The sequence below is a fragment of the Ranitomeya variabilis genome, chromosome 2, assembly GCF_051348905.1.
Source record: "Ranitomeya variabilis isolate aRanVar5 chromosome 2, aRanVar5.hap1, whole genome shotgun sequence".
Lineage (NCBI taxonomy): Eukaryota > Metazoa > Chordata > Amphibia > Anura > Dendrobatidae > Ranitomeya > Ranitomeya variabilis.
In genome coordinates, this window is record NC_135233.1 from 310,374,418 (window position 1) to 310,400,197 (window position 25,780).

General features: G+C 45.4%; 1 protein-coding gene across 5 annotated transcripts in view; it reads right to left on the reverse strand.

Annotated features, from left to right (window-relative positions):
- MTMR1 (myotubularin related protein 1) overlaps positions 1 to 25,780 on the reverse strand; it is an 81,690-nt gene that overhangs the window by 36,229 nt on the left and 19,681 nt on the right. For all 5 annotated transcript variants that reach the window (XM_077285227.1, XM_077285226.1, XM_077285228.1 and 2 more), the window contains 5 exons: positions 23,880 to 23,955; positions 22,309 to 22,403; positions 21,804 to 21,911; positions 20,569 to 20,670; positions 3,454 to 3,537 (listed from right to left, as the gene is read on the reverse strand). In XM_077285227.1, the coding sequence (XP_077141342.1) occupies positions 3,454 to 3,537; positions 20,569 to 20,670; positions 21,804 to 21,911; positions 22,309 to 22,403; positions 23,880 to 23,955 (465 nt within the window). The remainder of the gene's footprint in view (positions 1 to 3,453; positions 3,538 to 20,568; positions 20,671 to 21,803; positions 21,912 to 22,308; positions 22,404 to 23,879; positions 23,956 to 25,780) is intronic.

The following is a 25,780-nucleotide window of genomic DNA, read 5'->3' on the forward strand; positions in this document are numbered from 1 at the left end:
GAAACAATGTGGAAGGCAAAAATGAACATTTAACTTTTTTTTGCAAACATTTTACTTCAGAACCATTTTTTTTTATTTTCACAAGTGTAAAAACAGAAATTTAACTATAAATGTTGTTGTGCAATTTCTCCTGAATACGCCGATACCCCATATGTGGGGGTAAACCACTGTTTGGGCGCACCACAAAGCTTGGAAAAGAAGGAGCGCCGTTTGACTTTTTCAATGCAGAATTGGCTGGAATTGAAATCAGATGCCATGTCAAGTTTAGAGAGCCCCTGGTGTGCCTAAACAGTGGAAACCCCCCACAAGTGACACCATTTTGGAAACTAGACCCCTTAAGGAACTTATCTAGATGTGTGGTGAGCATTTTGAGCCCCCAAGTGCTTCACAGAAGTTTATAAAGTAGAGCCGTGAAAATAAAAAATCCTTTTTTTTTTCCTCAAAAATGATTTTTTAGCCTGTAATTTTTTATTTTCTCAAGGGTATCAGGAGAAATTGGACCCCAAAATTTATTGTGCAATTTATGCTGAGTAGGCTGATACCCCATATGTTAGGGTAAACAACTGTTTGGGCGCATGGCAGAGCTCGGAAGGGAAGGAACGCCATTTTGGAATGCAGACTTTCATAGAATGGTCTGCGGGCATTATGTTGCGTTTGCAGAGACCCAGATGTACCTAAACAGTAGAAACCCCCCACAAGTGACCCCATTTTGGAAACTAGAGCCCCCAAGGAACTTATCTAGATGTGTGGTGAGAACTTTGAATGCCCAAGTGCTTCACAGACGTTTATAATGCAGAGTTGTGAAAATAAAATATATTTTTTTTTTTCCACAAAAAAGATTTTTTAGCCCCCAAGTTTTTATTTTCTCAAGGGTAACAGGAGAAATTGGACCCCAAAAGTTGTTGTCCAATTTATCCCGAGCTGATGCCCCATATGTGGGGGTAAACCACTGTTTGGGTGCACGGCAGAGCTCGCAAGGGAGGGAGCACCATTTGACTTTTTGAGCGCAAAATTGGCTGGAATCAATGGTGGCGCCATGTCGCGTTTGGAGACCCCCTGATGTGCCTAAACAGTGGAAACCCCCCAAATCTAACTCCAACCCTAACCCCAACACACCCCTAAGGCTTCTTTCACACTTCAGTTGTTTGGCGTCAGTCAGCTCCGACATAGTGACGGATCGACGGATCCGTCACAATTGTTGAGAAAACGGTTCTAACGGATCCGTTTTTTTGACGGATCCGTTACTTGGGGGTTGTCTGGGAAAAGTATCTACTTTTTGGAGCATGCGCAATTGAAAAAGCGGATTGGGGCGACGGATCCGCCGAAATGACGGTAACGACGGAGCGGCCATTCTATAGAATGACGGACGCGATGGATACGTCGCGAACCGCCATTTCGGCGCAGACAAAAAACGTTACAATGGCCGTCAATGTCTAGATGACGTCCGCCAAATCTCGACGGATCCGTCGCATGGCGGATGGAACGGACGACCATCCACCACAATCCGTCGCTAATGCATGTCTATGGTAAAATAGCGGATCCGCCAAAAAAAAAAATGGCGGATCCGCTATTTGACGAAAATGGCGGTTTCAGACTGACGCCAAAAGACTGAAGTGTGAAAGAGGCCTAACCCTAATGCCAACCCGATCCATAATCCTAATCACAACCCTAAGAATAATCGCAACCCTAACCCCAAAACAACCATAACCCTAATCAGAACCCTAAATCCAACACACCCCTAATCCTAATCTCAACCCTAACCTCAAACCTAACCCTAATCCCAATACACCCCTAATCCCAACCCTAACCTTAACCCTAATCCCAAACGTAACCCTAATCCCAACTCTAACCCTAACTTTAGCCGCAACCCTAGTCCTAACTTTAGCCCCAACCCTAACCCTAAATTTAGCCCCAACCCTAACCCTAAATTTAGCCCCAACCCTAACCCTAAATTTAGCCCCAACCCTAACCCTAAATTTAGCCCCAACCCTAACCCCAACCCTAACCCTAGCCCTAACTCTAACCCTAGCCCTAACCCTAAATTTAGCCCCAACTCCTCTAGCTGCCGGCCGGCAGATCATGGCGGGCGCACTGCGCATGCGCCCTTCATTTTCTTACCGAAGGAAGAAGCCGGCGGCCAGAAGAGGATACAGGAGGACCCAGGGACACCGGTAAGTATGATAGGGTCCCCGAAACCCCATATTTCTCTGTCCTCTGATGTGCGATCACATCAGAGGACAGAGAATTACACATCGCTTTTTTTTTTTTTTTTTTTTTTGCGGTCGCCGGTAAACAGTTAATTACCGGCGATCGCAAAACAGGGGTCGGTAAAAACCGGCCCCGATCATGTTCTTTGGGGTCTCGGCTACCCCCGGCAGCCGACACCCCAAAGATCTCCCGGTTGGCGGCCGGCGGGCGCACTGCGCATGCGCCCGCCATTTTTTTGCCGGAAGATGATGGCGGCGCCCATCGGGAGCCACGAGGAGCACCGGGGGAAACAGGTGAGTATCGGGGGGCCATCGGGGACCCCATTTCTCTGTCCTCTGATGTGCGATCACATCGGAGGACAGAGAAATTAAATGGGAAATCGCGTTTTTTGGGGGGGTTTTTTGCGACCGCCGGTAAACGGTTAATTACCGGCGATCGCATCTCAGGGGTCGGTAAAAAACCCCCGAATCATGTTCTCAGGGGTCTCGGCTACCCCCGGCAACCGAGACCCCAGAGAAAATCCGACTCTGGGGGGAGCTATTCACTTTTTCCACAGCGCCGTTAATTAACGGTGCTGTGGTTTAAGTACCCTTAGCGGCCGCCGTTAAGGGGTTAATGATGAGCAAACACGCTCGGATAACGCCTTATCTGAGCACGCTCGGGTGTTATCCGAGCATCTGGGAGTGCTCGTATATGATGTTCCAGTCCCTGCGGCTGCATGATTTGCGGCTGTTAGACATCCTCAACACACGTGGGGATTGCCTGTCTGTTACGCAATCCTCACGTGTTCAGGCTGTCTTAACAGCCACAAATCATGCAGCCGCAGGGATTCCAACATAATATACGAGCACTCCCAGATGCTCGGATAAGACTTTATCCAAGCACGTTCACTAATCACCACTCGTGTCTTCTGTGCATCAGCGTGGGCCTGGGGGTGGCTGTGTGGTCTTCTGCTCCGGCCCCTCCTGTGCTGCTGCAGGACACGGACTATTCAGTGACCTGCCTCAGTTCTGACATATTGTGCCATTGTCGAGGCACATACACAGTGCGAGATTCTATGTCTGACAGGTTCTCTATAAAAGATGCTGAGAGTTCTGCCTCATCACAGAAGATAAGCAGGACAGACGTCAATCTGTACCTCCATCTACTGTCCCGCAGACAATGTATACCATTCGGTTTTTCTTTCTATAAATGACCCAAAACAGAAAAAAATAAGTGGTGATACAGTATATTACAGCTCCATACCTGTCTCTTGTACTCTGCTGCAGGGTCGTAAACTTTCCAGCCATTCACAGAGAACTTTTCCTTATAGCTGAAAGCAAAGAGAGGCTGGAAAAGAAGAGACAAATTTATGTAATTAATTTCATAAATCAGAAAACTCAAAGAAATAAAAATCTTGTGAGGAGAAATCAGGAACCAAGTCTCTGATTAAAAGCAACAGAGCAATAATCCCTCCTGGATTACCCGTGTGATCTCCTAACCCTGACGCTAATAACATGGCACTACCTGCGGCAAATCATCATACATTGCATATGGATTTGCTGAGGGTATTACCCTATGCTTTCTTATTGGTGAAATGCACTGTGAAAATCTGCCCCAGTAAATGACACAGCATGGATGTAAAAATTCACATAGCAGGTTAATTCCCACCGCAGAGTTCTTCCACAGCAGTGACCTCTGATGCTCGGTCTTCAGCTCAAAGAGAATTGGAACAATAAAAAGACATTTATAGTAAGAATTTACTTAAAAATGTAAGATATATATATATACACTGAGAGTGCGTGCGTGCGTGTGGGTGCGTGCGTGTCAAGCCCTGCCCCCTCCGCATAGCCACACTCAATCAGGGGCCAGTGCTGAGGAGGGGGTTCACACACAGTGCTGAGGATGGGGGGGCACACAGTGCTGAGGATGGGGGGGCACACAGTGCTGAGGATGGGGGGGCACACAGTGCTGAGGATGGGGGGGCACACAGTGCTGAGGAAAGGGGGCACACAGTCCTGAGGAAGGGGGGCACACAGTGCTGAGGGGGGGGGCACACAGTGCTGAGGAGGGTGGGGGTCACGGCTTCTGTATCTCTCACAGGCCTCCTGTTACACCCAATGGCCGCACTTCTGTCACGTGAGTCCGCAGCACTCGTCTCGGCCGGCGTCCTCGGCACCCAGCTCCGTACCACTGGCTTGGTCAGTGACAAGACCAATGTAAATATGTACTCCCTGCGCCAGCATTCCGCGTCAGCCGCGGTTGCTGACTTTGTTGCCAGGTAACCAGCAGTCAACCAGCCAGAGAAGTGCGGGGAGGAAGAGGAAGTAATGAGGCTGGAGGAGGGTAGGGAGCCGGGGGTAGGTGCGCGCTTAGGTATGAGGCAGGGAGGGGCCATGGCGAGGGACGTCCACGTCATATGTGCCTGGACAGGCAGGAAAACAGGAGTCTGTGCTGCACAGAGTAATGCAAAGCAGCGCCCCCTTTTGGCATGCAATAAGGAGAGGGGTCTGGCACACAGTCGCTCTATTTCTGGAACGTTTTTTAGAAAATGACGCCAAACACACATTGAGCTTGGCTGTGTTTAAAAGGTCTTTAAATACATTTATATATGTTTTATTTTTGTACAATTTTTTTATTTTTAAATGACTTTCATAATGATTATTATAGCTGCATTTACCCCATGGTGCTTTACATGTGAAAAGGGGTATCTATATATAAAGCGGAGGGTGTGTGTGTGTGTGTGTGTGTGTGTGTGTGTGTGTGTGTGTGTGTGTGTGTGTGTGTGTGTGTGTGTGTGTCAAGCCACGGAGAAAAGCTCTGCTGCAGAAAAATTCTGTGTATAAAGGAGGAGCGTGAGGTGCAGGAGGAATAAGACCCCTTAACTGCCTCCATTAAAAGTCGTATCGGCAGTCGTTAAGGGGTTACTATTGTGTTCAAAAAATACTTTTGCTTCATTCTCATGGTCAACTTTACGTGGCCTGTTCAAGAGTTGGAACTGCCAAAAAACTGTTCATACTTGCACCGGAAGGAAAAACCAAAAATGTTGCTTTTCAAAAGACTCTTGAATGAGTTTAAAATAAAATACTATCAATAATTTGGTAATCATTTAGTCAATTTGTGTTGCAAATCTGTAGTGTTGAATATATGATGTGAAATGTTTTTATGTGCAATATATTCATTATAATTTACCACAGTTAGTTACTATGCTCAGGCAACGCCAGGCTCTTCAGCTAATTCTAAATATTCATAAAAGGAATCTTCTATTAACACGTGCCCCCTCCCCCACCCCCGAGAATGGGGCCCAGAAGTGGCCTCTTGGAATGAGGGGATGGCCAAGTCCACTATGTTCTTCTCCAGTCTCACAGAGACTGAATGAATACTTTGAGTATTCCAGAATTCTGTTCTTGGGATCAGTGGTGGTCCTGGCAGTTGGACCATCACCGATACACAAGTTATCTTAAAAATGTTGTAAATAACCTGATAATGTTCCCTAGCAACTTAGATGTTTTAGATCTTACATTACTGGTAATGTCAACTTCTAGAAGAAATAAGAGGGGTTATTTAGCGCTTCTCACTTTAACATCAAGGAATGGGATGTTGCACCCTTGACTACTTGCCAAGTCTTGTGTACATGTCCTAATCTAATACGACAGGTGGAAGATACCGGTGAGGTGAATATAAAACCTGCCACTACCTGGCCTCGTCCATCAATAGAGATTGGGGAACCCAAACAGTAAAGCTTGGCATCTGTAATGAACACCTACTATTCGGGCACCGACACAGAACACGGACTTCACCAGGAAGACCATGTTACAGTTCGGGTTCGGCCCCCTGAACACCGGGTGTTTGTCACGCTGTCATGACAGCGCGGCAAACACTGCTTCTGATCGGTGGTAAAATCATTACCGTCGGTCAGACACCCACGGTTCCCACGCTGTAAGATGACAGCGTGAGCCTGCAGCTGTGATCGGAGGTAAAAAGTTTACCTGCTCTCACTACTGCTCCCATCAGCCTACGGCTGCTGCCACTCATAACACCGAGAGCAGGTGGCGGCTGATAGGGGCTGCAACCCTCAGCTGTCAGCGTTAGCAAGACAGATTATCAAGAATAGAGGGGTCCCCACACTTTTTTTTTTTTTTTTTAACCATTTAGTGTATGGAATTATTATACATTTTTATAGCGCCATTTATTCCATGGTACTTTACATGTGAAAAGGGGGCAAATATAGACAAATACAATAAACAAGAACAAAAAAAAAAAAAAACAAGGCACTAACAGGTACAGAAGGAGGGAGGACCCTGCCCGCGAGGGCTCACAGTCTGCAGGGGATGGGTGAGGATACACTAGGAGAGGGTAGAGCTGGCTGTGCGGCGGTTCAGTAGGTTGAGGATCACTGCAGGCTGTAGGCTTGTCGGAAGAGGTAAGTCTTCAGGTTCTTTTGAAGGTTTCTATGGTAGGCAAGAGTCTGACGTATTGGGGTAGAGAGTTCCAGAATATGGGGGAAGCACGAGAGAAGTCTTGTATGCGGTTGTGGGAAGAAGAGATAAGCGTGGAGTAGAGAAGGAGGTCTTGTGAGGATCGAAGGTTGCGTGTAGGTAAGTACCGGGAGACCATGTCGCAGATGTATGGAGGAGACTGGTTGTGGATGGTTTGTATGTCATAGTAAGGGTTTTGAACTGTAGCCTCTGGACGATAGGAAGGCAGTGAAGGGCTTGGCATAGGGGAGAGGCTGGGGATTAGCGGGGAGACAGGTAGATTAGTCAGGCAGCAGAGTGTAGGATGCATTGGAGTGGTGCCAGGAGTGCTAGAGGGGAGGCCAGAGAGTAGGAGGTTGCAGTAGTCAAGGCGGGAGATGATAATGGCGTGCACTAGTGTTTTTGTGGTTTCACTGTCGAGGAATGCGCGGATCCGGGAAATATTTTTGAGTTTGAGATGGCAGGAGAAGGTAAGGGCTTGGATATGTGGCCTGAAAGAGAGGGCAGAGTCGAGGATCACCCCGAGGCACCGAGCATGCGGGACTGGGGAAAGTGAGCAGCCACTGACATTGATGGATAGGTCTGGTGGAGGGGTAGAGTGAGGTGGGGGAAAGATGATGAATTCTGTTTTGTCCATGTTCAGTTTTAGAAAGCGAGCAGAAAAGAAGGCCGAGATAGCAGACAGACAGTGTGGGATTTTGGTAAGTAAGGAGGTGAGGTCAGGTCCGGAAAGGTAGATCTGCGTGTCATCGTCAGAGATGATACTGCAAACTGTGGGATTCCATGAGCTGTCACAGCCGGAAGGTGTAGATGGAGAAGAGTAGGGGTCCCAGAACTGAACCTTGAGGGACACTGACAGGCAAGGGGCGATGTGAGGAGGTGGTGTGGGGGAGGGAGAAACTGAAAGTTCGGACTGTTAGATATGACGAGATCCAGGATAGAGCCAAGTCTGTAATGCCAAGAGATGATAAAATCTGTAGCAGGAGGGAATCGCCCATTTCTATAGATGAGCGGTGCCAGGTAGTGGCAGGTTTTATGTTTGCCTCACCGGTATCTTCCACCTGCCTTATTAGATTAGGACAGGTACATAAGACCAGGCAAGTGGAAAAGGGCGCGTGGGAACGGTGTCTGTCTGACCGGCGGTAATGATTTTACCACCGATCAGAAGTAGTGTTTGCCAAGCTGTCATGCACATAACAGCGTGGCAAACACTCGGTGTTCTGGCCCCCCCATTCAAGTTTCGACAGAACTCGAACATCCAGGGGTCTGCCCATCTCTACCCATCAACTCCCGATGTGAATGTGAGATGGGCTGGATTACATCTCCATGTAAAATATATGAGTGGCTTGATTATTAGCCAAAATGTGAGACTGACCTTTAGTACATAGGAATATGGCAGTAACACAAAACAAGCAATATGCAACATGAAAGAATAATTTCAACATATTTAATCCAGGTAGATTAAATGTTTGGTGCAGTGCCGGCCCCATCCTTTCCAGTCACAGCTGATTTCGGTCTTCGTAAACTTGTTTTGTAGGATCAACATGGGGGTCTTAACATCTTCCCAACATAATGGTATAGTTTTCCTGGCAGTGATGAGAGATACTCAAAGCAGAAGAAGAAAACTTGGATCCAGGGGGGATTGCAAAAACAGAAATGAATCACGAACGCCACACTACGATCCAAGTGGACAATTATTCCATTATGTACAGTTCTTTCCGAATCTGAGAGCAGCGATTACTCATCGATCAGCTCATAGTGAGGCTCCTTAACTGGTCCTGCAAGTCTGCATATGTCTCACGTGATGGGGAGTTCAAGATAGAGGTAATGCTGATCATCTGGGAAAAGAAGGATTAAAGAGGAGAATCTGCTGGTTGGAACCATGCACCACCAGATCTCTGGCTGACTGCAGAGAAGCATACCAAGAGTAGCCATGGCGGACACCAGAGAAGCATACCGAGAGTAGCCATTGCTGACCCCAGAGAAGCATACCAAGAGTAGCCATGGCTGACACCAGAGAAGAATACCAAGAGTAGCCATGGCTCACACCAGAGAAGCATACTAAGAGAAGACATGGCTGACATCAAAGAAGCATACCAAGAGTAGCCATGGTTGACACCAGAGAAGCATACTGAATGAAGCTGTGGGTGACCCCAGAGAAGCATGAAGAGAAGAGACATGGCTCATCCCAGAGAAGCATAAAGAGAGGAGCCTAGGCTGACCCCAGAGAAGCATACAGAGGAGCCAAGGCTGACCCCAGAGAAGCATGAAAAGAAGAAACATGGCTCATCCCAGAGAAGCATACCGAGAGGAGCCTAGGCTGACCCCAGAGAAGCATACAGAGAGGAGCCGAGGCTGACCCCAGAGAGGAGCCAAGGCTGGCCCCAGAGAGGAGCCAAGGCTGACCCCAGAGAAGCATAACGAGAGGAGCTGAGTCTGACTCCAGAGAAGCATACAGAGAGGAGTCGAGGCTGACCCCAGAGAAGCATACTGAGAGGAGCTGAGGCTGACCCAAGAGAAGAATAACGAGAGGAGCTGAGGCTGACCCCAGAGAAGCATACCCAAGAGGAGCCATGGCTGACCCCAGGGAAGCATACTGAGGGAACACCAAGTAACATTTTAGTATTTGCACAAGATGATCAGTATTGCCATGTCCTGCCTCACGATCCTGCACAGCCCTCTAATTTACCAATCCTAATGGTCCACCACAAGTGTGGCTCACAAAGAATATAGCCAGCTACCAAACTAACCACTGTCAGTCTATACAATAACCTTCTGCTGGACATGCCAAAAAAAATCAGCCATCACATAGCTCTATTGAATAAAAATGTTGCAGGTCTCAGAAATTGATGACAAAAAAAAGGAACCTTTTTCCTCCAACTTAAATAAAAGTCAAACTAGACAAGTTTGGTATTGTTATAATTGTACTGACCGTGACAATCTTGTTGCCAGTAAACATAAAAAGAACACAAAACAATGGGGGAATTCTGTTTTTTTTTCACCATTTCACTGCACTTGAAAAGTTTTTTCCCTGTCTTCAGTATAGTAAATTACATGAAGCCATTCAAATATACAACCTGCACACAAATACAAGGCCTCATACAGCTATGTAGATGTGAAAATAACTTATGGTTCTTGGAACAAGGAGAGTGCGACAAAAGTGTAAACATTAAAATTGGCTGCAACGGTAAGCGTTATAATGCACCTCTATGGGTGCATGCACACGACCGAATAACTCGACAAGTGCTAGCTGTCGTTCTGATGGATGCACCTGTCCCTATGGCTTTCTACGGGGCAGTACATACACTATATCACAAAAGTAAGTACACCCCTCACATTTTTGTAAATATTTCATTATATCTTTTCATGTGACAACACTTTGATGCAATAAAGTAGTCAGTGGGAAACACAGCCATTCATGTCTAAACCTCTGGCAACTAAAGTGAGTACACTCCTAAGTGAAAATGGCCAAATTGTGCTCAAAGTGTCAATATTTTAGGCGGTTACTAATATTTTAAGGCACTGCTTTAACTCTCTTGGACATGGAGTTCACTACAGCTTTCACAGGTTGCCACTGGAATCCTCTTCCACGCCTCCATGATGGCATCACAGAGCTGGTGGATGTTGGAGACATTGAATAACCCCCTGAGAAAGCGAATGCGAAACGCGTGTCAGGGCTCTTCCCTGGGATTCTGCACTGGAACTGTATAATGGGTATGCACTTTACTGTACATGCATCTTGTCTATAGCAAAACCACTATGCTGCTAGGTTTAGGAAATTAAGTAATGAGGAAAGGAGCCATTATGCATTGCTATTGGCTTTATTCACTTGCTATATTTGACCTGCTGTTGCTATATTGTACATTACATTAGCAATAGTGATTCATGACTTTTTCCTGCTAATTCTTGGGACTTTGGATCTTCTATTGTCCACCTCTTTTTAGTGTGTGTAAATTTACATTTTATCTTTTTTTTATTAATAAAATTGATATGATTTTTGACATACTTTGAAGTCAGTACTCCATCCATGGAACATCTAATAGGCTTTTTTTTTCCATTTTATAGCGGAGCTCAGAATACCCACCTTGGAGTGCATCCTATAAGAAAGTACAACAACCCTATTACAGTGGCTAGCAAAAGTACCCCCCCACCCAGGCATTTTTCATGTTTTGCTACCTCACAACCTGGAATTTCGAGGGTTTTTTTCCCAAGGGTTTACATCAGTTCATGTAAAGTACATGCCAATATAGTGTAAAATCACTGACAACGTCAGTATGCATTATTAGTCACCCCCCCCCCCCCTAAAGTAAGTATTTTGCAGAGCCTCCTTTTGCGGCAATTACAGCTGCAAGTCGCTTTGGATAAGTCTATGAGCTTTCCACATCTTGCCACTGGGATTTTTGCCCATTGCTCAAGGTAAAACTGCTCCAGCTCCCATAAGTTAGATGGTTTCCTCTGGTGGACAGCAGTCTTTAAGTTGGACCACAAATTCTCAATTGGATTAGGGTCTGGGCTTTGACTAGACCACTCCAAAACATTTACTGGTTTCCCCTTAAACCACTCGAGTGTTACTTTAACAGTATTCTTTGGGCCATTGTCTTATTGGAAGATGAACCTCCGTTCCAATCTCAAATCACTGACAGGCGAAAACAGGTTTTGCTGAAGAATATCCTCGTATTTCGCACTATCCATCTTCTCCTTGACTCTGACTATTTTTCCTGTCCCTACTACCACCATGTTTCACTCTGGGGATGGTGTTCTGGGGGTGATGAGCTGTGTTGGTTTGGGGCATGGCACCTACCTTGGTGGTCTAAAAGATAAATTTTGGTCTCATCTGACCACAGCATCTTCCTCCATACATTTAGGGAGTCTTCCATTTCTTTTAGAAAACTCAAAACGAGTCTTACAATTTTTGTGTGCAAGTAAAGGCTTTTTTCTGCCCACTCTTCCATAAAGGCCACCTCTATGGAGTGTACATCTTGTGGTCGTATGGACAGATACTCCTGTCTCTGCTTGGGAACTCTGCAGCTCCTTCAGGGTTACCTTTGGTCTCTGTGCTGCCTCTCTGATTAATGCCCTCTTGCCCAGGCTGAGAGTTTTGGAAGCGGCCCTCTCTTGTCAGTTTTGTTGTGGTACAATATTTTTTCCTTTTGATGATAATGGATTTGATGGTGCTCCAGGGGATCATCAGAGGTTCGGATTTCTTTTTGTTTTTATAACCCAACTCCGACTTGTACTTCTTAACAACTTTGTCCCTGACTTGTGTGGAGATCTCCTTGGTCTTCATGGTGTTTGGTTAGTAACGCCTCTTGGTTAATGTTGTTGCAGCCTCTGTGGCCTTTCAGAAAAGGTGTGTATATATTGACAGACATGTGACACTTAGATAGCAGGGTCATTCCATATCAAGTGATCCAAATATGAATATTTTTTTTACCTGACGTCTTTAGATTTTTTTTATTTTTATGAAGTACAACTTTAGTTAATTACAAATTAAAAGTTTAGAATTTTTTTCTTCATCAGTAAATTTTTTACAGATTTTTAAAGTTTAAAAAAAGCGCAGATTTTGGCCTGGTATGGCTTTACATTTTTTATCATATCTCGGGCTAGAGTTAAGATATAGAGGTGGGAGAGGCAGCATTTTTCTCAGAACGGTACTGGCTTTCATTTGATATGTCACAAGACTATGTTTCTTTATATTTTGTTTTGGTGAAATCAAATTAAACATTTTGAAGCGCAATTCTGAAAAAAACGTATGTTTTAAAATTGTGAAAACATGCATGTGTGTTACTTGTGTCCTTGTTTATATTTGTACAGAGATTCAACTTGGGACCTATCAAATTTGTATTTTTTTTTAAGCCTTGAATCATCTGATTTTATGTTTGTGTGAGTTTCTTCCCTTTTTCTTTTCAAATTACAACTTATTGCATTCAACATTTATATGTAACAATAAAGAAACGCAAAAAACAAATACCGAAGTGCCAGAATAAACGCATCTTAATCATCATAACATAACTTGCTCAGCATTTTCAACCTGAATTCATTGAACAAGCCAAAAGAAAAAACGTGATCATATCCTCAAGTGTGATTTTCTAAATACAGTCTCATCCTAATTATATGTTAAAAATCGGTATTAGTCTTACCGGTAATTATGTTTCCAGGAGTCCATACTGACAGCACCCAGGAGGACGTCCTCCTCCTCCTTGCTGGGACAGGAAACACACGAGAGTTCAAATATCCGGTACCTCCCACCGATCCTCAGTGTTGTAACAAGGACCAACTCATGGAATGATGCAAATAAAATTTTAATATTTGAAACTCAATACACAGAATATATATAACATAACTCTGAATATATATATGTAATTTATAATAGATATGGGAGGGAACTACCGGTGCTGTCAGTATGGACTCCTGGAAACATAATTACCGGTAAGACTAATACCGATTTTCCAGGACGTCCCTCCTGACAGCACCCAGGAGAAGTACCAGATCATCTCCTTAGGGTGGGACTACCGCTTGGAGGACTTTCCTCCCAAAAGCCGTGTGCTGACCAGACATAACATCAAGCTTATAATGTTTACAGAAAGTGTCTGTCCTGGCCCAAGAAGCGGCCTTACAGATCTGCTCTACGGTAGCTCCCGCACGCTCAGCCCAAGAGGCAGACACCCCCCGGGTAGAATGGGCTTTTAAACCTGGAGGAGGGGATAAACCCTCGGACTGATAGGCGTGAGAGATTACCGCAGTAATCCAACGGGCGATAGAGGCTCTAGAGGCTTTCTTACCCTTATTTTTTCCCCCAAATAAAATAAAAAGGTTAGAATCTATACGCCAGGAGTTCGTGGCCTGTAAATAATCTAACACTCCTTGCCTAACATCGAGAGATTGCAGAGCCCTTTCTTTCTCGTTGGAGGGGTTATTACAAAAGGAAGGGAGAATTATTTCTTGGTTCCTATTTTTTGTGGAAGCTACCTTTGGTACAAAAGCTGGGTCTAATTTCAGTATTAGGCTATCCTCCCTGATTTGTAGGTAGGGATCTCTGATACATAGCGCCTGAATTTCTCCAATTCTTTTAGCCGTGGTGATCGCAACCAAGAAGGCCATTTTCCGAGTGCGAATAGCTATCGGCATATCATCACCCGGAGTGTAAATACCTTTACATAGTGCTCTAAGAACAAGGTTAAGGTCCCAGGCTGGGGACAAGTGCCGGATGGTGGGACGCATTCTCTGGGTGGCCCGAATAAAGCGTATTATCCATGGGTGTGATGCTAAGGGGTAGTCTAGATAAGAACTTAACGCTGACACTTGTACTTTTAATGTGCTAGGTCGAAGCCCCGAGTTGAACCCTTTCTGCAGAAAGTCCAAGATAACAGGAATGTTCGGTGAGCCTGATACAACATCGGACCTGCCACTTTCTGAACAAAAACGTTTCCAAATCTTCCGGTATATGGCTGATGTAACCGGTTTCCTGCTGCTTTGTATAGTAGATATGACTTGGTCTGACAGGCCTTTGGACTTCAGGATGATCCTCTCAGGATCCAGGCTGAAAGACAGAGTCTGCTTGGATCTGGATGATAGACTGGACCTTGGTGGATGACTCTTCCGCTGGCAGGCAGAATGACTGGGTTGTCCATTGCTAGTGTTCCCAGCACTGGAAACCAACTCCTCTTTGGCCAATACGGAACTACTAGGATGACCGTTGTCTGATCCTCCTTGATCTTCCGAAGGACAGCTGGAATTAACGCCAACGGTGGGAAGGCGTATGAGAGGGAATGGTTCCATTTCTGACTCAGAGCATCTACCCCTTCTGGAAGATCCGATGGGTTCAGGGAGAAGAATCTTGGAGTCTTCGAGTTCCTTCTGCTTGCGAAGAGGTCGATGCTGGGAGTTCCCCAACGAAAGCATAGTTGCCGAAAAATGTTCTGGTCCAGTTCCCACTCTGTTGGACACAATTTTTGTCTGCTTAAGTAGTCTGCTACTATGTTCTGAGAACCTTCTAGGTGGATAGCTCTTAGGGAGAGTATAGTGTCTTCGGCCCAGCTGAAGATTTCTTCTGCTAAATCTTGCAGAGGTTGATATCTTGGTCCTCCTTGATGATTCAGGAATGAGACTGTCGTTACATTGTCGGAGAAAATTCTTACGTGCCGGTTTAGGAGGAAAGGGCGATTGTGTTTTAACGCCTGCCATACAGCGTACAGCTCTTTGTAATTTGATGATCTGTTCCTTATGCTTTCTGGCCACTTGCCTTGCAAGATTCTGCCCTGTAGATGAGCTCCCCAACCCCATGCACTGGCGTCTGTAGTGATAACTACATAGGGTGAGGAGATCCATAGAACGCCCACTTCTAGGTTTTTTGTGCGAGTCCACCAATGGAGGGATCTTCGAGTTGGACCCGTCAGCCTCAATGTAGCCTCTAGTGAAGATTTCCGGCGATCCCATACCGACAGGATTTGTCGTTGCAGACGTCTTGAGTGTGCCTGAGCCCACCTTACACATGGGATGCAAGCCGTCATAAGGCCGAGGACCTGCATAGCCATCCTTATAGAAGCTCGATGCTCCAGTAGGTACTTGACTCGATCTTGAATTATTCTTCTTTTGCCCTCCGGTAAGCAGGATATTCTGCGACTGGAGTCCAAAAGCACCCCTAGGTAGGTTACTCTTTGGTCTGGAAGAAGGCTGGACTTCTGCCGGTTTATTACCCAGCCTAGGTGTTCCATCGTTGCTATCGTTTGATTTCTGTGAACTTCCAAGATCTCCACTGAATCTGCTACTAAAAGGAAATCGTCCAGGTACGGGATTATTATGACTCCTTGTCTTCTCAGAAATGCCACCATTTCTGATATAAGCTTTGTAAAGATGCGAGGAGCAGAGGCCAGCCCGAAGGGAAGGCCCTGAAATTGGAAGTGGCAGGTCCGGGTTGGTAGTTTTACTGCGAACCTTAGCAGGTTTTGAGACATGGGATGTATTGGGACCTGGTAATAAGCCCTCTTTAGATCGATGGTACACATGACCGCGTTCTGATTTATTAGCTGAATCGCTGAGCGGATAGACTCCATGCGAAACCTTTTGTATCTCACCCAGACATTTAACGGCTTTAAGTTTATGATCGTGCGAGTGTCGCCCGATGGCCGTGAGATAGTGAATAGGGAGGAGTAGTGACCCGTTCCTATCTCTGAGTGAGGGACCGGAATGATTACTTCGGTTCTGAGCATGTTTTGTAAGTCTTTTAGAATGGCTGAATCTGCAGTGACGATAGTTGGTGTAATATACCTTTCTGGGGGAGGAGCGTAGAGTTCTATGTTGTATCCCCTGGAGACAATGCTGAGAACCCACTGATTCTGAGTGATCTGAGCCCAGTTTTCTGCGAACCTCCGAAGCCTCCCCCCGATGCCTGTGGCGTCATAGTGATTTATTCTTGTATGCAGGGTTAAAGAAGGAACCTCTGTTCCTGTAGCTCTGTCCACGGGAGCCTCTGAAGGATCCTCTACTGGCCCGACCCTGACCTTTAGGCTCAAACTGTTTCTTGGGAAAGAAGAAGCCTCTCCGAAAGGACTGAGGACGCTTATTTTTGTCCTCAGGAAATCCTTTCTTTTTATCACTGGCTGATTCAAGGATAGTGTCTAAAGTAGGTCCAAACACTCTCTGTCCCGAGAATGGAATAGAGCAGAGTTTGGATTTAGAGGCGTTGTCGCCAGACCATGACCTCAACCACACAGCTCGCCTAGCTGCATTAGATAAGGAACTATTACGAGCTGCAAATCTAACTGATTCCGCTGTCATATCTGACAAGGCCGTTGCCGATTTCATTAAAGGAAGGGAATTTAGTATATCTGCTCTAGGTGTCTTATTGGATAGCTGCTCTTCCAGCTGCCCCATCCATATGTACATTGACCTTGCCACAGAAGTGGCTGCAATGTTTGTTTTGATCAGGGCTGCGGAAGATTCCCAAGCCCTCTTAAGTAATATATCGGCCTTCCTGTCCATTGGGTCACGAAGGCTAGAGGAGTCCTCGAAGGGTATAGCAGTCTTCTTGGTGACCTTCGCAACCGGGACGTCGATTTTAGGGACCTCGTCCCATAACTTGGCTTCCTCAGAGTCAAATGGTAATCGACTTTTAAAGTCGCGGGATAGTACCAAACGGCGTTCGGCCTCCTTCCATTCCTCTAGGATCATGGCCTTGATATGCTCACTTATAGGAAATACAGTCAAATTTCGTGCCACTAGACCCCCGAACATCAAGTCCTGTCTGGACTGAGGTTTAGATGTATCTTCTATCTGCATAGTACTCCTAACAGCATGTACGAGTCCATCTGTTTCTTCAGATTGAAATAGATACTTCCTGGCTAATTCCTGATTCTCCACTATTTCACCTTCTTCCTCTGCGAGCGAATCCCTGAGTTCGGAATCTTCCTCCGATGAATAATCAGGTTCCCCCTGTATTTCCTCCCGCCTGGGACGCTTACGACCGGGTATGGGACTGGCGGGCCGAGACTGCGACAGGCTGGATATAGAGGCCTGTACCTCTTCCCTTATAAGGGATCTCATCTCGGAAAACAGGGTTGTCTGCTCATCTTTCATGACCTTGGAGGTACATGAGGCACAGAGGGTTTTGTTATAGGCTTCTGGGAGCTTAGCATGACATAAAGGACATCTGGCGCTCTTCATAGTAGCTTTTCCCGATCTTTTAACTGTAACCGTGGGAACAGCGGAGTTTCCCTTATCCTAGGTAATGTAAGATAGGGAGTAATAGGCGGGGAAATATGAGGAGGTTACGGGGCTTAGGTCGTACTGCTCCAGGCAGTCTTACCCTCTCCTCGTCGATTCTATCTTCCATCGTTGATCCTGGCAGCCGATCCTGGCAGACGGTGTGGCCACTGCAGATGCTGGATGCAAAGAACGTAGCGACCGCTCTGTACAGTGTGCTCCCATATGGAGCGTCTGCCTCCCCGCTGAAGCGAACGCCACCGGAAGTGACGTTCCGCCGGCTCTGCCGATACCGGAAGTGACTCGGCTACCTTACACCCGGAAGCCTCGCCTGTCTGTAATCTCTCCGGGACTGCGTGCTCTGCAGAACGGAGGCCGGATCCTGCTGCGTCCTGAACCGAGAGCCTCCCCACCGGGAGGAGCGGTTCAATCCCGGAGTATCGTCCACTCCGGGCCTCTGGGGTAGAGGGACTCCCCTCCGGGGAGTTTCGACCCTGAGCTGCTTGACAGGGGGAAGGATTGGAAAACCGCTCGATCCCCCTGAGCTCGGTAAGCATGTGCTGCTTCTCTACGTGTGTCCCTCCGTGCAGGGACAGGAAAAACACTGAGGATCGGTGGGAGGTACCGGATATTTGAACTCTCGTGTGTTTCCTGTCCCAGCAAGGAGGAGGAGGACGTCCTCCTGGGTGCTGTCAGGAGGGACGTCCTGGAAAACAAGATTAAAAGAACCAATATTTCTACCACCTATTTATACATGGAACAATTTTTTTTCTACTATATCACTAAACATGTCATTTATGAAGTGTTTAAGAAGAATAGTCCAGTAGTTAAATCCTCGTTCTATAAAATATGAACTAATCAAACAATAGTAGGTTTTTACACTGGCCTTCTATCATCAGTGTGTCCATTCTAGTGGGTGAAATGTCATCTTGTCCATAAGCGCTCACTAGCAATGGCCATTTCCTTCTGTGTCAGTATGTGCGGCTGTCATGGTGCTCGGCTCCACCTGAGTTATATCGGATTTTTGTTCACTTTTACAATGTCTGATTTTCTTGGATACACAAAGGACGGCGCTGGACCAGACCGTGCAGAAAAGTCACTTCTACGTCTTCATTTTCACAATCTTTGGAGAGTCCAGTAGCCGTCAGCGCTGATCATATTCACAGGTCACATCACCAGTTATGTCATCCATGGCCGATCTTGTGCCGCCTTCTACCACTTCATGGACGTCACTGTCTTTATTTCCACTACATGTGATGACAGTCCGGTATTGCTGAGTCCCTGTGATGGGTTCTGCTTCCTGTAACTGATGTTATAACAATCTCTCCTCCTCCCTGTAGTCCTGGTTTGAACAATACATGAACTGGATGGTAAGAGTATTTTTCTCCCTCCATTTAGTTGCCTGGGTGATAAGATTTGGTGTGAATACGGCCTCTGGAGGCCCGAGCTGCCGGCCGGTCATCTGCTCTACAGTCACCGTCTACCCCTGGTCATTCTCAGGTTGAGCCCTAACAAAGCTTTCTCCTCTGTCCTCTCCTGCTTCTAAGCTCTAACATAATAAAATAATACAGTAATATCTAGCAATCATGGATTATTTGGTAAATATGGACCCCACACTTCTACACCACAGGCTGAACAGACCTGAAATCAAGATTTTTGAACTGATACTGTAATATTTTTATTTTTAAAAATATGATCCCATCACGATCCCAGCTTGTGTTTTGGTACAGATGTGAATAGGAGCATAACAGGCATATGTGCAGTTTTTGAAATTTTTAAATTAAACGTTTTTTTCGGAAATGTGTTTTAAAGTTTTGCGCTTGCGTTCGCATAGGTAAAATATTATTAAAGATACTCTTGTGACATATCTGGCGAAAGCCTGTACAGTTCTGAGTAGAATGGTGTTTATTTTGTTTCTCTATCTCTTTTCTAGCCTGAGTTATGGTGAGAAATGTAAAGGCAGGCAACACTGAAATTCGCACTTTTTCCGAACTTTGAAAATCAATAAAAAATAAAAAAAAATATCTAGAATTTTTTTTTCTTCACATTTTGCATTCTCTGACACACTATTACCAAATAACAAAATCTCAAAAGAATTAAAAATATAGTGGTAGAAATCATTGGTTCACTTGACATGGAATGACCCAGCACACAACGGGACTTCCTTGCACTAATCATGTGATTTATGAAGGGAATTGCTTGCACCAGAGATTTTTGGGGGCTTCATAGCAAAAGGGTTGAATACATATGCACATGCCAATTTTTAGTTATTTGATCCAATAAATTTAATTTTTTCCTACATCTTGCTCACATCACCAACTTAGACCATTTAGTGCTGATGCATCACACACGTGTTTTTTTTTTTAATTAAATACAGGTCGTAATGTAAAAATAGGTAAAAAAAAAAACAAACCAAAAGGTTGTTGAATATTTTTGCAAGCTACTGTAATTCTAAGCTGTGTTTATTAATATATGTAAAAATGGATAAGATTCACTTTATAGAGTAATTTTTTTATAAATTATCCTCCAGGCATTGCAAAGTTAACATTGTATTATACTGAAATTAACGTTTGCTTTCTTTGCTCTCAAACACTATGCTGCACTGCTGTGTCAAGCTCAGTTCATACTCCTTTAGAAGCTCCTTTTATCTGCTGCTCAGCAAAGACCCATACACAATAGTCAAGCAGTCTGTGTATGAGCACCAGGGTGGGGAGCAGAGAGGCTCACACAGCGGATCTTCCATACACACTGTTTGAATGTCGTGTAAGGATCTTCCCAAGCAGCAGTTCAAAGCAGCTTCTGAAAAAGCATAAACAGGGCACTGACAACACTGCAACAAAATATTAGGGACAGAAGGACACATAAGATAATGAAGTATATTGCAGACTCTATAACTTTGCAATGCTTGCAGGATAATTAAAAAATAGTTGTTTTTTTTTTTTGTTTTTTTTTTAAAGTACCTTCTAGATGAAAGCTGAAAGCAACTAGAATTTCATCAGAAAAGTAACCGGTGCAAAATAATGGACCTAACAATGAAACTATAAACAAATAATCACAGAGGTACGGTAATTCCAAGAGTCCAGTTTTACTGTAAAATCAGATATTTTAAGTACCTGGAAAAAGCTCATCACACAACCCGGAGCCTTGATTATTTTAATATTTCAGCACACTATCAATGGTAAAGGTCAATGACATGACTTACCAGCCCATTGGAGGCAGGAAATGCATGCTGTATAAGATTCTCAAATATTTCCAGTTTGCTCTGCTCTTCCTGCTTGTACGCCAGCCGCAAGTTCCTCATATCCTTTTGAGACATAAACAAAGGAGCCTTGTTACAAAGCTGTAATCTGGGGTAATAATAATAGTAAGAATGGGACCGGCAGAGGATGCTGACAAATTTCACTGTTTACAAGTTTACACTAATTTTCTTTGGTGCTTAATATATTATATGCTGCTTTGTATAATAATTTGTTGATGTGTTATTTGTTTTTATTTTGTGCGAGCGCATTCTGTGCCACCACATGCCCATATACACCTAAATAAAGGTATTTTTAACAACATTAATCTACTTGTATCCTACCTTTTTGACAGTTTCTTGGTTTTTCTTTCTTGGTTTAAGTTTCGACTAATGGTAGGAGAGTTCACCGGGTGGACACCTGCTGATCAGACCTATACACGGGAAAGAAGGGATATCCCGCCCCAAGGAGGGATATCCCGCCCCAAGGAGGGATATCCCGCCCCAAGGAGGGATATCCCGCCCCAAGGAGGGATATCCCGCCCCAAGGAGAGATATCCCGCCCCAAGGAGAGATATCCCGCCCCAAGGAGAGATATCCCGCCCCAAGGAGGGATATCCCGCCCCAAGGAGGAATATCCCGCCCCAAGGAGGAATATCCCGCCCCAAGGAGGAATATCCCGCCCCAAGGAGGAATATCCCGCCCCAAGGAGGAATATCCTGCCCCAAGGAGAGATATCCCGCCCCAAGGAGGAATATCCCGCCCCAAGGAGGAATATCCCGCCCCAAGGAGGAATATCCTGCCCCAACGATGGGGACTGCTCTATGGGATAAATGAAGCTCAGGCCAGTAGACCCCATAGCAGCTCAATACTAGCAGGGACACAGACTTCTTAAGAAATTTTCCATCCCACTAAGTATAAAGGAGACGTCTGATCGGGTTAGGACTGCAGGGGATCAGCTGCAGACATGCTGTCAATCACTATATTAAAAACAAGCAACTCACTGGTGCTTAATTGTAATGAGATACATGACGTTATGAGTTTTAGGAAACATTTTACTTTTACAAGAAAATTCCAGCGCATAAGCAAAACAGAAGTGTGCATGGGAAGGTCCGAATAAGCCTTACGGCATTCATTTCAAAGCAACTTTGCTTCCCTTCCCTCCAGTCTTTCCCTCCATAATTATATACACAGATATATACCTTGCAAACAATCTCGATACCACAAGAGTTATTTCCTTGGCTTTGAACTCCGATCTTCTCCACTCGACTGATTACACCCAGAGGAACATCAAGGATGAAAGGAGGGTCCTGCAATGCAAGAAAGTTATGGCAGCAGCCAAGTTAGTGGACATGTAATCACACTGGAAGAAAATCACCTGACAACAATGAGTGCTATCACACTGGACATTAGCTGAAAATATCACAGCACAGGGCGATTTCACACAGCTCTTCTCAGGAAAACTGCAAACCGAGGTTTGCACGGTCAAAGAATTAGACAGTTTTTACAAATATGCCCCTAATATCAGTAAATGAAAAAAATAGTAATATGATATAGATCTAGATATCAACTCTGGGCTGTTTCACAACAAAGGCTTTCCCCAAGCTGAGTGTGAGACATGGAGCATAGAACCATATCATCTAGACTGGAATCGGCCACAATGTGTAGAGAAGGTCCTCTGTTGGCCGCACGTATTACTCAACTTACCCTTTCCACATTTTTGAAGTACATCTTGAAATCGGTCACCGTTAGTGTCCCGCTAACTGCTCCCCAAAACGGACAGATATACATGACATCCTTAGCTGGAACAGAAAACAACATTTTATTGTAAGAAAGTGGGCAGTAGAATGGATCTATAAGAGCGGCCTGGGCAACCACTTTTAGGCAGCAGCCAGCTGAATAGGCATTAAATGTCTGATTACTGGGGGTCCCACTGCGGAGATCCCCACTGATCAACGGAAGACCGCAGTCAGAAGGACTTACAATAAAGCCACCGCTGAGAATGCATAGACGATCTCAAGACAGCACTTGGCTGTGTCCGTCAGACACACATAAAGCTAAAGAGCACAGGCTCAATGGTTGCTTTATTTAATGGGTATTTATCATTTGTTTCTGGCTTCCCTTTTAATTTAAAGAGAATCTATCACCAGGCTTGTGCCAGGTAATCCGAGAGCAGCATAATGTAGGGGCAGAAACAATGATTCCAGTGATGTGCTACTTACTGGGCTGCCTGGTGTACTTTTTATAAAATCCCTGTTTAATGTCCTATAAATCTAGCAGTGCTCAGAATGCTGAGCTGTGCATAACCCCGCCTCCTCTGTGACAGCTTTCTGAGTACACTGCACATAGCCAGAAAGCTGCTAATCAGGGGTGGGGTTATACAGAGTAGGTGGACTAGGTGACAATTTAACTAATCTTCTAGTGAAAATCTGCCCCTACAACACACTGCTTTTAGTTTACATAGTAAAAACTTGCTGACAAATTCTCTTTAAGAAAACAATGGACAGCCCCAAGTGATATGTGTTTAGGAGGAATTCATAAAGAACTTAAGGTAAGTGCAATAAGGATGAACAAGGGGACTCGAGCCCTTCATTTTTAGTGATTGGTAGGGGTCACAGCACTGGAAGCTCCAGACAGTGATTGCTGTGGAGGGCCGAACCAATGGGCTCAAGTTAATTCTGATCTATTATTAACTATAGCCATTAATATTCGAGTAGAATTAAGTATGCTATATACAGCATATGAGCCCGCACACAGCCCCTCTATACACAGTATGAGCCAACACACATGCCCGACCGCGTGGGTTCCAGTAAATACAGTATAAGCCCACAAACAATAAAAAAAAATAAATATACTCACTTCGCTCCTGTTCCCCCGGCCTCTGCTCCAGTCTCTGCACAGCAGCAGCGACATGGTGGCATCATCACGTCTGCTGTGTCAGTATCACACGCTGAATGGTGGAAAAAGGAGCCGGCGGCTCCCTCCTCCACCAATGTATTCACCACTGCGTGCCTCCTCAGGCGGTGATATCAGGATGCCGGGCATGGGAGGGCGGCCACATGGTGCAGCCGGTGGGCTAGTGTTTTCAGAGCTTTGGCTGTCTCAGTCAGTGGGCTGGATGTGGTCGCACTTTGCGATTGTTAATTGAAGGTATTTAGGAATAATTCACACAGTTATGCACTGAACACATTATTTCTGGTAGCCGCAAAGACACAAATTAGAAAGCCATCCCGGGCAGGTGACTATTCTATATGGCCACGTGAATCTCATCCACTTACCAATGGCTTTGATGGACTCTCCAGGAAATAATGGTGCCTCCTCCATCTGCGCCAGCTTGTTCCCATCTCTCAGAGCCTGGCAAGAAGAACAACCGGGTCATATCCCAGCAGAGCCGTTCCCAGTAACAGGAGCACTTTCCCCCTCGGAGGAGTGTAGCCGCTTACAAAGTGACTGGAGAACACAGGATTAATAACACACAGTGGGCTCCATCCAGCCTACATCACCTCCCGCCACAATCAGGACATCATGTATAATAAATTAAGCTTTACAAGGTTTTTTTTACTTGAAGCTCGACAGCAATCTATGGCCAAAAATCTAGGGCAGACATTGATTTCTGCGGACTGCTCATGTACTGCCTTGGCTGTCCGTGCACTCCTCCACCAGGAGGCCGGGGACACAAATCAATGCGCTGCTTTTATATACAGCGGGAAGCGGAGTACAGCCTGGAAATCAATGGAAGACTCGGGTCTGGAGCTTGAATGGAGCCCACGAAAACAAGCAGCGTACACCAGATGAGCAGTCGCAGCCATTCATGGGAGATCCTTACTGCAGTCTGCCGTGTAAGAAAACGCTCTAAAGCATTTAAAGGGCACCTCCACTAGTACAGACCCCTTTAAATTCTACCGTGCACCCAAAATGTTGATGGCAAATAGCCTTAACTTCCTCTCCTTAAGCCCCCATCAGCTAGTCTACACTAGAGCATGGGCTTTACCAGGGCAGCAGGCTTAATGTCTGCTATGGAGCCCAACTATTAAAGGGGTTGATGCTAATTATTACCAATCTACAGGGATAATATACTGATCCTAAGAGGGCACAAGGATCCTCGGACTGAGCAAGTGATGATCCTTCATGCACACGTTCACTCAATTCATGGTCTATAGGATGGAAGGATAAGCTCAGCACTGCCCTCTGCTACCCCCGGCAGTCCTATAGACAGTAGAGTGGGGGGTGCATATGTGAGACCCTCACTACAATCAAAGGGGGGACTCCAGAGCATTGCTTTTAGAACAGAAATTGTGAAGTTATGGTACAAACCATTTAAAAGGGATATATTTCTATGTAGCCCCTGCTGTGTGTATTATCCCCTCCAGAGTTATTACTTTTCCATTACTCCTGTACTACGACATTGCTGCATTATACTTGTATGTCACAATGCTATCCCTGTACTGAACTATTACTTTGTGCACTATCCAATACATATGACACCACTGTGTGCACTACTCCTGCAATGTGACATCGATTTGCGCATTATCCCTATAGTGTGACACCACTGTGTGCACTACTCCTGCAATGTGACATCGATGTGCGCATTATCCCTATAGTATGACACCACTGTGTGCACTACTCCTGCAATGTGACATCGATGTGCGCATTATCCCTATAGTATGACACCATTGTGTGCACTACTCCTGCAATGTGACATCGATGTGCGCATTTATCCCTATAGTATGACACCACTGTGTGCACTACTCCTGCAATGTGACATCGATGTGCGCATTGTCCCTATAGTATGACACCACTGTGTGCACTACTCCTGCAATGTGACATCGATGTGTGCATTATCCCTATGACACCACTGTGTGCACTACTCCTGCAGTATGACATCGATGTGCGCATTATCCCTATGACACCACTGTGTGCACTACTCCTGCAATGTGACATCGATGTGTGCATTATCCCTATGACACCACTGTGTGCACTACTCCTGCAGTATGACATCGATGTGCGCATTATACCTATAGTGACACCACTGTGTGCACTACTCCTGCAATGTGACATGGATGTGCGCATTATCCCTATAGTATGACACCACTGTGTGCACTACTCCTGCAACGTGACATCGATGTGCGCATTATCCCTATGACACCACTGTGTGCACTACTCCTGCAATGTGACATCG